General features: G+C 42.9%; 1 protein-coding gene across 2 annotated transcripts in view; it reads right to left on the reverse strand.

The window, feature by feature from the left end:
• inpp5a (inositol polyphosphate-5-phosphatase A) overlaps window positions 1-16,927 on the reverse strand; it is a 76,369-nt gene that overhangs the window by 26,643 nt on the left and 32,799 nt on the right. For both annotated transcript variants that reach the window (XM_088385898.1, XM_088385899.1), the window contains exons 6-9: window positions 16,135-16,238; window positions 11,757-11,809; window positions 10,635-10,754; window positions 4,864-4,948 (exon numbers count right to left, since the gene is read on the reverse strand). In XM_088385898.1, the coding sequence (XP_088242024.1) occupies window positions 4,864-4,948; window positions 10,635-10,754; window positions 11,757-11,809; window positions 16,135-16,238 (362 nt within the window). The remainder of the gene's footprint in view (window positions 1-4,863; window positions 4,949-10,634; window positions 10,755-11,756; window positions 11,810-16,134; window positions 16,239-16,927) is intronic.

The following is a 16,927-nucleotide window of genomic DNA, read 5'->3' on the forward strand; positions in this document are numbered from 1 at the left end:
TTTGACTATGATTACATGTGGGAAACAGCAGTGCAGTACCGAATGAAAGGACACCTGAGTGGACTCAAGCCGAGGGCTTATAAGGCCATGTTCCCTCCCAGGCCCTGTTGGTGCCAGGCTCTGCGCTCATCCTTGGCCTGGCCAATCACACCATCTTACTGTTGGCATGGTGTTGCCAGTCACAGAAACAGGACACAATGGCAAAAGCATAGCTGGTGCTGGGCTCAAACGGCCTGTTGTTAATGAGTGGGTCCAACAGAAGCCATTGCTTGTTCTTTCTTTGCCAACATTTTAATGATATGGACATCACTTCCAGCAAAGCCGCGTCGCACAAGTTAAGCCCTCATAGCTCAACAGTTTTTTTTTCCTAGTGTCTTTGGCGCTATATTCATTAGCATCAAACACAAACAGAGAGAGAGAGACAACACACACTGTTGTCTAGAGGGAATAGTCTCCTTCTATATCCAGATGGGTTATCGGTGATATAATGGTTCCTCATTGTGTTAGATTGGACTGTTCCAGCCAGATAATATGCCTTCATTGTATTGTTAAGAAAGCACTGGCATCAACTATATGGCAATAAACAAGCATAGCTGGCAGTAAAAGCCCTGTTTAACTTGCATAGTGCTGTCAATGGGTGGAGTTACCTGCAGTCAGGCCATTCAGATAGCATCACCATGATTGTCTTATATAATTTGAAAAAAAGACAGCTAATTCGGTAGGCTAAAGCATAACGTCTCGAGAAACTACAAATACGTCTCCACCCAGAATGGCATTGCAGTCGAAGGGGATTGATTAGTCAACAACCAATTTTAGACAACTGATCCAATCAATGAATTGATTACAACCACGGACCTTGAAAAGCACAAATAAAATATATATAACAATACATAGAAGATATGGATAGAAATACAATAGCAAGTGCATATTTACATGCGTGTGCACAATTTACACATGAGTATGTGTAACACCATGGGTCTTTAAATACATGACTGTATTTGGAGAATTGAGTGAAGTCAAATCCCTGGTGTTGAGCTGGGGGGTGCAGTGGGCTGGGGTTCCATAGAACAGAGGCCCAATCAGTGCTGGCCCGCTGGTTAATGGATGGATGGCCCCCAAAATTAATTAGCCTGACTAATGTAGTGTACACTTAATTACACTCGCCGGCTTTTGATTTATAGCTAGCGAGTAACACACATGCTTGTCAAAGACGGGCTAAAAGGGAAAATTGCTTACCCGTTACTGATACAAATTATTTACTCAGACTAGGTTCAACAACCACGACAACGACCATAAACTAGTTAATGAACATGTTTGCAATATCACAAACAACTGTGGAGGGAGGTCTGTTGGATGTGCTGTACACTCACTCGTAAAGACTTGATCAATTCTCTGAAAAAACAATTGATTGTCATCAAGTAACTATTTGTACAATAAAATATATTTTGGCAGTAAACAAATGACAGAATAATCTTTATGGATGTGGTCACAGTACTTGCCGATTATGTTATCTCCACAGCTTGTTTGTACGTTCGTTCGTGTGTGTGAGTGCATGTTGGGTAATTTCAATCTGTACAAAATGAATGATCTATCATGTTAAGCCATCATTAAAGGGCATTTTACAGGCATTCATTAGGAAAGGGGCTAGTCAAGGGCCCCACCTTTAATTTCATGCTGCTCAAGCAAGAGAAAAGATGCTGGACAAAGGACAAGAGATTGATGCTTGCTCGCTCCCTCTGCATTTCAAGCAAAAACCGAGAGGTGGTGCTGATTCAAAACGCTCTCTTGTGAGAAGCAAGCAAAGTCTAATGAAAGCTAGCCATGTAGCGACAGATCGGGCCGATTTACACAGCCCCACGCACGCCGTGTCGTGGGGACAGTAGATCAAGTCGGCAATTAACCTTCCTGCCGGCCTCGATCAATCCACGACTCGGAGAATGCTCGCTACCGGCGTACATTCTCTACAGATATTAAATTTACATTCTATTAAGTTTAATTAGGAGGGATTTTAAATATACTAGGAGTCTAGGCATGGCGCCCTGAGCTTGTCACCATTGCAGTTGATTCACGGCTACGGGCCACGTCAAAGATGCGCAGTGACAAACATGCACGCTTGCATTCACTCGCGCATTCTCAGAATACATCTTATGCTTCTGATTTTGTTTCAAAAACTGTTTGCAACCTTCAAGTATAAAAAAATGGGTATAATTTGCCCTAGGCAGAAATATTGTTTTTTTTATGGGGAGCAGCTGCTACCAGGCAACGCTATCATGAGTCAATTTCAATCATATGCAAAATTGCATTAATGTACTATTTTTAAAATCATAGGCAAATGAAATGTTTTGCTGAAAAAATATCAATTGTGATGATCAAAAAAATATACGTATATTTAGGTAATAATTGAAATCTTAATTATTGATTGCAATTATTGGAACAACACATCTAGTTTGGACATGTACAGTTACTTTTGACATAATCACCACCAGCCAGAGTGTGAAGACGAAGGTCAAAAAGAAACCGCAGAGAACAAAACGTTCTAAACGGTCCCCTTTGCCGTTTCATGTTACATTAGCACTGATGCAAAGCATGATCAAGCCAAAGCATGAGGAAAGGGACTGGATGGGCCCCAGGCTGCTCAGCCCTAACATTAGTCTCCACGTGGCTGTGTCCTTTGTCTGCCAGTCAAAGGGCCGCCAAATAGAGGTCAATTGAAACCAATTCCCTCTGTCGGACACAATAAATAGGGTTGCCCAGGCTGGAGAGAGAGAAGGGGGGTGGAGGGGACACTGTGGGCCTTTGGTTACTGATCCTGCCGCAAGCATGCCAGGAATTTGCCACCTGGAATTTACCCTGGGACAATAATAAAGCCACCTCTTTCCAAACCCACCTGCTTTAGAAAAAGAAAAGAACAATCAATTTGATGTATCTAAAAGCCTCAAACACAAAACCCTCAGCGCAACAGGAGAGCTGACATCAAAAAGGAGCCAGTGAAAATGAGAGCCGGCCTGGCCTGGCCTGGCCTGGCCTGCGTGTGCCTTCAGATAAGATGGGCCATCGATCCAGTTAAACACTTTGGTGGATGTGCACTAATTGTCCGCTTGACATTAATTGTCATTAGAGGCTTTAAAAGGGCCTACTGGCTGTGAGTTACATCCTGTGGCATGCTTGCAAGCCATTTGTTTATTGGTGACATCACAGCTCTCGCTCTTGCTAATACCTCGGTCGCTGTTAAATCAGACAAGTTGACCACTGCGTCGGTCAGACGGCTTTATTTGAAGTGGAGCAGCTTCTTTATTGGTAGCTCAATGACATCATCACTTTCTCTTCTCTATATGTTTGAGAAACACTCCTCAAGACTTACTTCTGTGTTTGGGAGTGTATTTGTCCACAAGTCGACTTCCTAAACCGAAAGCCCCCCAACATTAACGGCACACCCCCTTCAAGTGGGTGTACCTCGCAGTCTTTTGGCCTTAACAAATTAGTTTAGATGAGTGTGTGTGTGTATTCACCCTGGATGTGAATGTGGATGTGAATGGGGGGTAAGGTGCATATGAAAGGAGCAGCGTAGAGGGGAGGGGGTAGAGATGGACACATACTGATGCAAGCCTTACACATCCCTGGAAAAGGGGTCATGACCCCGACCACACTCAAACAGCATGTCAGTGTGGTAGAGACAAGGAGTAGGTTTGTGCTTACCTACCACAGAGCAGAATGGATAAGAAAGGAAACATGAGGAGAGTTATCAAGATTAGGTACATAGGTGTAGCACTGAGAAGATCAGATGATACCATCGTGTTCAAGAAGGGATGGAGTGGAGTACTGCTAATGATACAATATTGTGTATTTTATGGACTATAGGCATGGCAGATCCATCCATCCATCCATCCATCCATCCATCCATCCATCCATCCATCCATCCATCCACCCACCCACCCATCCAATTACTACGGCAAGCTAAATATGCACCACGTGACAGTCAACTGTAATGATTGACTTTTCAATGGCCCCACTGTTTGTACAAGCATCTGTTGAGAGTCCTTGCCTTGGAGTTATTATCTCCAAAGAGACACATTCACATGATCTGTGAGTTCATGTAACCTAATTAGAAAACCCAAATCAAATGTACCGCACAAACTTTTGAGGCCATGTGTACCACACAGAGAGAAGTCCTTCCTAAGCCATTTGAGCAAAACCCCTCCATTCAGAAAACTTCCCCTCCTCCTTTCTCTCGTGAATGGCTTTTTGGTTGAAGCGCACAATGCCCACACCTTGAACAGGGCCACTGATTCCAAGAGCATTGTAGTCAAGCGGAGGGAGAGGATTGTGCAACAAGGGGTTCTCCCACTCTCTTATCAAGCAACACCCCGAGTCTCCAGCGTGCCTTTATGACTTGTGATACCCCCACCACCCGCCCGCATCTGGGGAATGCTGAATGACTGCACTACCTTGCCTCTTGCTGGCCTCATTTGCACCAAGAGAAGGAGAAAGAAGAGAGGGAGGGAGGGAGGGAGGGAGGGAGGGTGCAGGAGAGGAAGGGCAGTGAATGGCAGCAAAACATAACAATGCACTTGGAGGCACAGTTAGCAAACACAGCTGGACCATCCACAGTGAAACCTTTAATGAGTCATAACTCTAAAAAGACAGTGCTACTAAAACACTTTTACTACTTTGTATTGCAGTCCCGCTCGCTGTCTCTCGCTCGCTCTCTCACATACGTCACAATTAGTTTGATAGGACATTACATTGCTTGCATTGAGTGCATTATTAGACAGCTATGTCCATCTTTCACACATTACAAAGACACCATGAAGCTGTTTTGCACGTTGATTGCTGGCTCATCAAATACAATAGAAGAGCACTCACCTCAATAACCTGTTTTGAGTCCAACCTGAAGTTAAAATCCCCGAAGACGAAATATGGCACCCTTTCAAAGCGCTGGTCCGTGATCCTGCAAAACATGACCAGCAAATGTATTGAGCGGGATGATCTGGGATGGACAAACAAGAATGCACGCAGAAAAAGCTTCCTGACACTACATAATTGAACAGAAAATATTCCATTCTGAAAAATACAAATGTCTATATTTATTTTCAGTAACTATGCAACATATCTTTTTTTTGTCTGTTACAGTTCAACGTTGCACAGCTTTAAGTCATCAGATGATGAAGGTCACAGCACCACCTTGTGGCGTGATTCCTCTGAAAAGATGGTTTGCATGAGATCTACTGTATTTTGCAAGACATATTTTTATGCATGAGTTTAGGTGTAAGAGTTTAGGCTCCAGTTGCCGGGATGCATTGGCTTGTTATTAAAGCAGATTAATGAGTCCTTGAAATGTTTTGGCTGACCACTTGGTTTAGATTTGCAGCAGATCTATAAATATACAAATGAGATTTCGGGCATTTTGAATGGTCACAGATTAGTTGAATCTTGGCAGACAAAATCGTGATCACGCTCAAATTCAAATCCCGTGCAGCCCTAATGAGAACATATCGATTCTGAAACAAAAATAAGAAATAAGGGTAAATATTGACAAAATGCTTTTGGGAAATAAGATTTAACTGACATTGATCAAATTAGAACAACTATTGGTTGTGTTAACGTTGGAAATTGAGGCGAATGTAGGAGCCTTTGTATAATTAACGATTCAGGATGCTTGGCTCACTATCACTACTAATCGTGTGGATAAATCTGGCCGTGAACTTCCTAGGCCGCGCTAACAATATATTTATGGGGCCGTAAAGCGAGAGGCCACTTCTTGCTGTTGTGGCTGCCTGTCTTAATGCACGGTCACTTCCTCTCTGTGAGTCAGTGAGAGTGAAGGGCAGGAAGGTGAAGGAATAAGACAAGGAATGCAGCTATAACTTCAACATTATATTATATTAAAGTGACATGAGCCCAAAGGAGCAAGTGGGATAAATGAGCAAATGAGTGTGGAGTGAATACAGCGGCTTCTTCCAAATGCCGACTGAAAGCATTGAGGCAATTTGCCAATATTTAATGCATATCGGACTTTTTCATAACGGCACTTATTTTTTTTTTATTATTATTATGAATGAGCACGGAATAGTTACCAGTTTTCTGTTTTGCAATGGAACCGGGAATGGAATTTTTACTGTCGATCCAAACTTGAGCTACTGTAAGATGTCCAGTTAAATAAGTATAACATGAAACATTACAACTACTTTTTATGTTTAATAATCAATACATAATAATGTGCTTGATTTTTTTTACAGTAGTTTTGGAAACAGAAACCTTTTAATATGAATGTATAACAATAATGCTACTATTTTAAAATGTGGCTATGTTAGGAACTTGAACATATCACTTTATTCTTATGTGAGTTGTATTTATTTATTCATTTATTTATTTATTTGATGATCTGTCATTACTCCTCACCTAATTCACGTGGCAACAGTTGAATGAGAAAAAAAGAAATTGTCACCAGATTGCTCTTGTCCAAAAGTAAGTATCCTAAATGCACCCATTGTATCCTCCAACACTTAAAAGTGCACTGTTGTTCTTTCTTAATGACCTTACATCCAGGTGCAAAGAGACTCAACTCTATTGAAACACAGTGTGTCTCACTTTATCCTGTTAGGTTACATTGAGGGCTGTAAAAAGGATGAATACTTGCACCATAAACTGCTGAGACGGTTAATACATAATGTAGCCCATGCCTGCTCCTTCTGCTGCAAAAAAATAGAGTCGGGCTGTCTGTCAAAGCGCTGTGTGACATGTATGTTTTCCAGTTGCCTTGAGGCGTCTTTCAAGACTAGCCATTCTGTGGCTTGATCCCACTAACAGCCATGTCTAATACCCAAAGCTTGGCTGTTTTGTCCGCTGCTCCAAGGTATCAGCCACAGGTCAGAAGGTAACATTCTGTTTACACGATCATTTCCTAAAGCACTCATGCTGACCCGCTGGTGTGAAAGTTGACTTTTTTTTTCCCTCCCCTCCTGCCTTTGTGTGTGGAACGAAGAATTGCAACATTAGCTACAGCTAGTGGGTGTGAAAAGGCTGTGAGAGTGGGGGGTCCAGAGAAAGCCTCCAACCCACCCCCGCTGGCTGACTGGCTGGCTGGCGGGCTGACCCTCACCCTTAGCCGGGGGCCCCATTAGCCTCGTCATCACAGTTCATTCAGGCAAACTGTAACAGTGTCAGTGACATTGTAGCACAAAGACACACTCCTTTACACAGTCTATAAACATGCTTTCTCCAGGCCAATTCATCGTGCAGTGACACTCCTGAAAGAGCCTCTTCACAAGGCCCGTTCTCACTGAGGTTTGGGCTTGGGCCTTCGTAGGGCCTTCCTTGGGCTGGAGGGTGGGGGCACACAAAGACAGGGGTCAGACGCTAATTTATAATATGGCCCCCCAGCTCTGCTCCCAGGCTCCTTAAAGCACCACTATTCTCTTCCTCTGCATCTAAATTGCTCTCAAAGCAACACTTGAAGGAAGCATGGGATGAAGACACCAAGGGCATCGGCAAATGGCAGATACGTACGTAACCAGCAGATAGAAGATTTAAAGCAAGCGCACATTCCCTCGCTCTTTCTCCAGTCAGTCAGTCAGTCAGTATTCCTGGCTGACTTGGAGCGGGATTATTGACCGTGATTGGCAGCTAAACTGGGACGTAATAGACAGCCGATATGGGATTAAGAGGGTGAAAGTGGGGCTCATGTCATGATGATATTGACAAGATGACTTTGCATAATTTGGAGCGGCAAATTCAACTTTGCACACAATGGCTGGGCCGTCCATTGTCAGCGAATGTGGAGAATTTGGTCGAATGTTAAACATTGTGAAGAATGTGCTTGGTGACATCTTCCTGAATGGGTCAGGGGTGGCCCTGACAGGGCCTTTGACACTGCCGAGCGGGCCATCCCCACGTCCCGTGTTTGCACCGCACAGCTCTTCTGCAACGCCCACTCCGGCAATAGCAGCACACAGGAGAGAGCGTGCTGTGTGGGATGTTTGGACGGTCACACAGAGGTGAGGAAATAAGTCAATTAAAGGAAGAACAACTGTGAGAAATCCTTGAGAACAAGTGGCCAATTTGACAGCTATCAGATTGAATCAAAGAAACGGAATGGAAAGTCTGCATCGAAACAAAGCGTCATCATTATTGAGAATGTAGACATGAAATTGACAGTGGACCTGGTCAGGTGTTCTGTACAAGATCCGGGCGGGGGCTGCAGAGACTGAATTATATATACACAATTATTCAAATTATTAACTAACAATCTTATGAATAAATATACAAATGAGATTTTACACATGCACATTACATTTTAAAAGTGTGCAAATAGAATAATGATAATGCAAGCGATTTAGCTAACATTTATTTGGACACTCAAAGAATAGTGCCAATCGTGCTGCTTTTTGAATGCCAGATATTTGGAGTGTAACTCATGTCAAAACATTGCGTCTAATATGTACGTGAACACACCCACACACTATGACTAGTGTCATTCGAATCAATTCATCCCGCTTGCGCTTCAAATGTCTATTGGCCGAAGACCAGCCGGCCTATGCGCGCTGGCTCTTTCAGCCCGTTGTTCTGGGAAAAGCCGAAAGGGAAACATTTAGGTTGTAGGGCTCTTTGAGCCGCTCTGACACTTGACTGATGAGCGTCCATAAAATGACAAAGCATGGCTGTGTGGTAGCCAGTGTGGCCCACTGCCTCCCCATGGGAAACTAATTGCTTTGAATTGTTAAGGGCAACATTATTTTTCTGCCAATCACCGCCTTTCAATGGTCCCGAAATGAGCATGAAACGAGCCTTTTCAGCCAACAAAAACGCTAAATGTCCTCAATGTTGATCAAATTAACTTCAGCACTGTGACAATGGACTATATTGGTGTGAAAATAATGGCGTGCCACCAAAGGAGCCTTTATGGCAGGATTTCACAGTTGTAATGTAAAACTGTTCTCGGTGAATGAGGCTGAGCACTCTGAATGGAAGTGGGGAAAAAAGAAACAAACTCCAAAACACAATAGGCATCTTCTTATCTCACACTGTCTCACTTGAAATAGCGTCGAGAGACTTGATTCAAGTGCACAAACATGATGGCTGCTGCCGGCGAGTACAACAAACTTCATAATGGTGCAAAATGTTTTTGCTTTTGCATCAGTGCATCAAAACACTCGGCAAAGTAAAACGAGCCCGAGTGACAGAGCTGTAGGTTTTTTAATACTGAGGTCTGGCTGGCTGTTCCTTCTCAGCATTGTTCCCCTGAGGCCTTGAAGCACTTTGGAGATAAACACCGTTTAGCAGTTAAAAGAGGCACTGAGGAAAAGGCTTATCAGATCAGATCACTTCTCAATGGGCTGTAAGCTGCTGCATTATACAGCCTGGGCCCCAGATAAGGTGTTAGCTGAGGTTTGATGCCCACTAGCCCAGATCTGTCCTCTCTCTCTCTCTCTCGCTCTCTGTTCGACTTCTGTAATGACTCCTTGTGGAGCTCAGCTGGTGGTGTGCTGCCCTTTTTGCTTCTCTCCTTATCCTGCAATGTGAGCTCAGAGAGGCAAGCAAGAGGAGAGGAAAGGAAAGGAAAGGAAAGGAAGGGGGGGATTGGCTTTAGATATTCCCCCTGTCCCTTTTCCTGCTCTGCTTTCTGGGGGTAGGGGAGTCACATTCAGGACAATAGTCCAAAAGATGGTTCCCAACCAGCCAGTGAATGGGAACACTGTTGGTGGTAGGACTTCATTCAAAGCCCAGCTCGGGCACATTGTCCTCCCAGATCAGCAGAGGATAATGGAGTTTGCTGGTGGCTGCCAAAAGGTTAGCAGCCTCTGTGAAAGGACCGACCCATTATTTATTGCCCTTTACAGAGCCCGAGGACCCTTTTTGTGCTCCACCTCCTTTCCTTCTGCACTGCCAGCTTTTTTTTTTTTTTTTCTTTCCCCTCTCTCTCACTCGGGTGCTCCGGATCTGCGCACGGCAGGTTCCCCCAAAGTGAACGAGAGAGGCGCGGTCGTCCCCTGGACATCCTAGCCTGTCCGGAACGCGCCCCATCTTTTCCTTCGCGCCACTTAGCCCCGACGCCCGAGCAGATAAAAAGGAGTTTTAAACGAAACGATATGACCCAGAAGTAACGGCAAGGTTAAACGTGAGGATTTTAAAAGCAGGGAGCGTGGAAAACGCCACTCGGCCGAGTGCATTTTCATTCAGCCCTTTCTGCCACCCAAGTACAAGTCTGACACTCAACTATTTACATCTATTTACAAGCTGACAGTAGAAGGGGGGAAAACAGCTGTAAAACCCATAATAAAAGTGGAGGATTCAATCAAAATAGAATCTTCATCATGCCAGTAAATCCAGTTAAGTAAGGGCGTCATAAAAATGCAGGAAAACATCCTTGTCCATTAAAAGGTGGGCCATTCTTTCATCAAAGAGAGAATGGTGTAAATAAAATGTGTCCCGTAATTCAAGCGTGTCACCCTTATACGTAGAGTTATTCAAAGTGGAGACGACAGGCGGACACGTTGTGCATTTTGATGACATTTATCCGGGAAGTAACCCAGCAGGTAGAGGACAGCCCTCGCTGACGACTTTATTCTCAATTCTGTCAATATACCAAATGATCAATGCGTCGGGCTGTCACAAGAAAACAAATGCGGATAAGGTACCTGTCTAAAACGTAGCCCAGCGCCTTCTGCCTGGTCCCAGAGTAGATGGAAGGGCTTTTCTCCCAAGCCACCAGATTGGAAGCATCGTGGAAAAGGTGGATGTTGACCAGGTCCAAACAACTGGGGTTTAAAAAACAGAAAGTGCATATAACAAACATGACAAATCAGCATTTATCTCAAAGCCTCAACATTTGTTAGATGTGTGTATGCCTTTTCTTTGGCCTTTTGTGGCATTGCTGTTTGGTGCATTGAATATATACTATATTTTTTAAATGTAGTTTCGAGATGTTCTACTGACCAACATGGCAGCGTTTAGTGAACTAGCTCAACTCATATTTCATTGGAAATTAGATAGCGATTGTGCTAATAATCATAAAAGTATTAATATAATAATATAATAATAATAATAATAAAATCAATAAATATAACCTGTATATTCCTGTGGACTGGACTAACACGCTTCCTGATAAGTATCCTCAGCAGTCAACGGTGCTAATCAGCTTATATTCACTTTGTCATGCCAAGATGGAGGGGATAGCTCAATACATTGATATCCCTTGCTGATCATATCAATCTACTGTGTTTGTTTGCAAGAAAGATCTCCCGGGCTTTCCTCTGCGGAGGAATAAAATGATGCATGCTTGTGCTCCTTTATCGCTGCTATCACTTAAGCAGTCAGTCTGTCTTTCTCTCTGCTGCGCTTGTCAAACATCATGCCTCTATTAAATGCCTAGCGTTTCAACTCTTTAGTTCTCATGTCATACCTCCATTAGATTAGCAGTCACCCCGACCCGCCCTTCCCTTCCCTTCCACCCAGCAAGCATCCTCTGCTCTTGCAAACTTGAAGCTGCCATTTGCATTCCTCCCACACAGCTTCAATTGCATGTAATGTTTTGTGTCATCTGTCATATGCAACTCCTTGACTAACACGATTAGGTCTAATCAAATCCCCGCTGGCTGGCTGGCTGGCTTGTCCGGAGAGGATGCAGCTATGAGTAAGTGTCAAACACAGCTTTTCTTTGTCAAGTGGAAGACATAACGCTCACATTTGAATGGTCATCTTGATTCACAATCCCTACGGCCGTCTTAAACAATGATGTGATGGGAATCAAAAAAACTCACCACTCAGGTAGAGCCCATCGAGTTCTGATGAATCCCTTTCTGGACCACTTGCACTGCAAAGCACAAAATATTTTTAGAATAAAATAAAATAAATTAGAAACTTTATTGTCATTGTGTCATCATTGCATAGGGGTACTCAAATTTGAGCACCAAGTACGACCTAAAAAATAAAAAATCAGCAAGTGATAATAAATAATAATAAAACAATCACTCTCTTTTCCACCCGAGCCTAACTTCTACACCTCAATATCTTAATTTCTGCCAGCTTCAGGTCAACTTTCTGTTGTGTGTTCAGTACCACCTGTTCTGATCCATGTTCTTTTTTTAGAGAAATGCATATTCCGAATTTACTCATAAAACGGAATGTACTTGTAATTCCTCTTGGAAAATAATAAGCACAAAAAAAAAAGTTTGATGCAGAGTGTGGACATCTGGTATACAACAGCTGTTTGATCAGGTCCCACCCGTCTTAAGTTAATTATCTAATCACAAGTCTAAAGATCTTTCTCAAACACCACATGATTCAACATGAAGCTGGTTATTAAATGAGGGACAAATTGATGCTGTGAGTGTTCTACTTCTTAAATGGATAAATAAGTCTCTTTCCCGCAGCGTCTCGTTTGCTGTGCAAGTCTCTCTGATACTCCTAATGGGGAGTTAATTGTAGTGATGAATAAACTAATTATGGGCCAGGTCACATAATTACAAATTGACTAATTTCATTTAAAAACAAAAAACATCGGGAAAAAAAAAAAAACTGAGCTTCACATTAAAGGCCTAAGAGCTATTTGATTGCGCCTCACATCCTTCAATCTGCATTAGAACAAGATTAACTGTATCAAATTGAATTACATTAGCATACTTGAATTAATCTATACGGCCTTAAAAGGATGTATGGACTCAATTATGAGTTGCTGCCCAAATATTGTGACGTTAAAAGCTGCAAATTGAATTGGATGCGTGTGAACTATTGAACTCGGAAATAAAGAAATAAATGAATCAAATTTGGGGGGGGGGGGGGGATTATTATTAACGATATATTAAAAATGACTATAAAAACAAATATCCATTTGCACCACACAGTAAAATGTGCTTTCCCCCTGCGACCTGTTCAGGTGAAGTTGAGGAAAGAAAGTGAGTGCCTAGGATGATGAGGGACAAGATGAAAAGTGATGCTGGGGGTGCTGGTGCTCAGCGTCCATACAAGCACTGACTGCAGCCAGAGACGTTTAATCTCGATTTAATTTAAAGAGCCATTAACTGCAATCACAACATTAAAATCAATCACTTCCCTGACACCTGGCCCCAGATTGCCCCATTTGCTCTACGTATGACTGATCGGCCCTCTGCTTCATCGCTTGCTTATAAACACGACACACACGGGCGCACGCACACACACGCGCGCGCGCGCACACATGCAACACTCACATACAGCAACACCCACTTTTTGTTTTTCTAAACAACAGAGGCAATTCCTGTTTTAGCAAAAATTCAGTTCATACGATAATCTCGTGAAATCAATCAAAGGCGGAGGAAGTAACATGTCTCTCTATACTGCCTGACAAAATGACATCATCATTTGGTGGCTGACATTGAAGCAGAGATGGTGACACGGATAATGTCCGGCTTCATCGAAACTCCACACACACACACACATCTTACAAAAAGATTCATGTTGGCAATATAGTGTCACTTCTTCAAAATAGGAGACATATTTGGATTAAAAGGATAAGTGACATGTAATCATATCATAAATCAGATTTAGTGGCAGTGAAGAGTCACTGGGCGGGGATGAGGGTGAGTGTCAGAGGGCAATGGTAGAAGGTCGCAAGGCTCCAGGTGACATTGGCTGACCCAGCGCAGGTCAGTGATAGCGTCTCTGCCCGTGACAGTGATGAACGGCGGCTACACGGCAGGTCACGTCCAGGGCTGTCAAGCAATACATATACGTGCGGACGCTCGGGCTGACTGCAACATGTGCACACATCCAGACACGCGCGTGCAACACAAATTCACAATGAGAACAACAAGAAAAAAGAAAGACAAATATTATTTAGGGGCCTGGAATGAATTCAATGCTTTTATGGACATGCTTATGGCGTGAACAACAAATCCAAACTCCTATGGGAGGTGATCTACTGCCTGGCTGCTATTTTCTTCCCGCTCCTTTTTTTTTTCCTACTCCCGTGTAAAACAATCAATAGCAAGGGCACGTTAAGGTTTTGCTCGTATTCTTTATTTATATTGGGCAATGACAAATGCGTATGATGCAATGCTTTGCGGAGGCGTGTATCACTGCAGCGAGCGTGTAAATAGATTCATGCTCAGCGGGGGGTGAAAATATTATAGAAACAACGCAAGACAACAAGACAGCAAATTCATTATGGCAACCTTTCAAAAGATATTTGCAAACTTCCTTCTTAATGAGTATGTTAATTAATCTCACATTACACATCGACAAATGATAATAAATGATCACGAGTATGAATTGCAAATGTAATTCATCTGCCGACTTTTAAATTACAATTCGACAGAAGGCAACGGACCAAATTTAGCTTGTGATTTTTTTTCCCCCCCATCATGTTCATCATGTGTACTTATTAGACGGAGGATACGCTCAAATGATTACACCATTGACATCAAATTGTGGGGTTCACACTCGCCTTACTTTGGGCAGTTTGGGTTCGGTTCACACCCAGTGAAATTGTTGAATGCTTGGCTGGCGTGTATAGAAATAAAGGAAATGATTTTTTTGTTTGAGCTATTTTGCTTTTTGTTAACTATCATAACCTTGGTCCAAAATTCATTGGAATTGGGGTTTGTACATTTTTCAGGTCAGGAGTTGTGGTTGTTTCCATTTTTTCAGATGTACACATACACACACAGTGAATACCATCACAGCATGATGTCATCATCATCATCATCACCCAGCCGAATGACATTTTATTGATGAGAACCTATAAAAGGTAAGACAGATGCCGTGAAGCAAACATCCGTCTTCCAGCGGCCAACTCATCTGTCTGCTCTCACTCTATAACCTCCGACAGTCGAGTTCTTGTGACAAATAAAAAAGTAGTTTATAAATGATCAAATATCTAATCTAACCAAATAAAATATTTCATTTGAAGCCAACTTCAGTTATGAGCATGTTAACTCATTCACTGCCGTTGACGTCAAAGTTGTATGTTATCTTTGACGTGCGTCAACAGCAGTGAATGGGTTAACATACGGTTGCCGGTTTATCTGATAAATGTCTCTTTCCAAATGTGTCACTCCAATACCACGATAAGGCTTGCTAAGACTGTGTAACCTGAACAAGCTGAGACTGGAGCAACTGGTTTGGGACCGCTGCTCAGTCCGAGATCCGCATGTAATAGGATTCCTCAAAGCCTCAGATGGATGGCAAATGTAGGCAGTTTCATCTACTAAAAGAGGGCATAAATCACATGGGGAGGAAGCAGGGATGAGGCAGGGGTTATCACCAGTCTGGCTCCCTCATGAGAGCTTTGCATTAAAGCATTAGTGAAATTAATTCATCTTTCATAAGAGGTTTGAGCAGTATCTGTGATCTATGATAACAACCAATTTCTCACTATGGAGGGCTGGAGGAGGAGGAGGGAGACGGGAGGAAAAAAAAAATACTCAGCGACCCTGATAGACTACACAAATCTGCTCTTTTTAAATGGGCTAACATTATCTGGAGTGCCGCTCTCCGGAGCATCATCCCAGATTCATATCCCAGTCAGGAAAGGGCCATAAATCACAGGGAAAAAACTTTTCTTAGCTCCCACTACCTCCTTCTACCTCTGTTCTTCCGACATCACTCCCCTTCTCCCACTCGAGATGGACCGTTCCGTCCTCTTTTATGCTTTTGGATGCTTATCCCGCTAAAGACAGAATAGCGCTTTGAAAAAATGGTTTGGAATGGATTTGCGTCTAACAATTAATTTGATATCATATCCAGATTGGGGATCTCGATGTGCGGATTGGTGTTGGTCTGCAGAAGTCGGATGGAAGCGAGAGTTTGCCAAAGACATGGAAATAGGGGCCGGCTGATTCCATCTGTTTTGCATATATGTGCAGAGGCGGGCGTTGGAGCGTGCTTGACAGATGAGTGGGGAGCGCCAGGATGACACGCGGGCGCTGGTGCTCTTCATGACTACATCAGCACAGCTCTGTTCAACGCTCAGCACCATCATGTAGCATACATGAAAACTGAACGCATCAGAGCCAGCGTGGAATTGTTCCACGGGAACCGACCAGCAGTTTTCATTTAGAGACTATTGTTGTTTCAGAGTGGGAAAAAAAAAAAAAAGTCATTTCTTTCTTTGAGAGAAATTCAAATGTCCTGACACGCCGGAAGACAACCATCACCCACCTCGGGAAAGTAGTCCTGTGGAAACTTCTCCTTCTCCAGCGAGGGTGTGCTTTCCAGGGTCTCGGAGCAGGTTTCCTTCCCAACCACCTTCCTGTATTTCTTTGCTGAAGATTGAAATGGGGGGAAAAAAGAAAAATATTCTTTAAAAAGCATTAGCGAGCACTATGAGCAACAACCTTGTACAGACAACTGCACCATCTGCTGGCTTGAAAACAGAACATAATGAAGCAAACAGACACACACAGCCAGTCCAGCCCATTATTACAAAGTCTGGCGCTATGAACATCGGCGATTCTTCTCGAGCAGCTTTGTATCGTTGCAATGCATAATGTGTAGAAGAAGAAAACCATATTTGCCTGTGTAAGTGACTTGATAAACTGTGTGAGGGAGAATTTATGCTGTTAGTTAAAAACAGCTGCAAGTTAGAAAGCAGAGGACTAAGTTGTTTTATTTAATTTCAATTTGAGTTTTTAAAGTTTACTATCCTCATTGAAATCCTCACATCTATTAAATTCATGCTTTAAATATTTGATGTTTGACGCAAACAACAACAACAACGTAAAAAAAGGAATACATGCGGGATATCACTTGAAAATATGTATTAACTATACAGTGGAACTATTGAGAACAAAATAACAATAAGGATCAAGGTAAAAATAACTGATTAACGGAATCCAACACAAAATACGTACATAAAAGTGGGGATTGAAAATACAGGCTGATCCAATTTCAGCGGAATTTCCTCTGAAAGATGAGGCTTAGTAGTGTGCGTGTGTGCGTGTGCGTGTGCGTG

This window comes from Syngnathus floridae, chromosome 9 (assembly GCF_059516105.1).
Source record: "Syngnathus floridae isolate MCC-2025c chromosome 9, RoL_Sflo_1.0, whole genome shotgun sequence".
Classification (NCBI taxonomy): Eukaryota; Metazoa; Chordata; class Actinopteri; order Syngnathiformes; family Syngnathidae; genus Syngnathus; species Syngnathus floridae.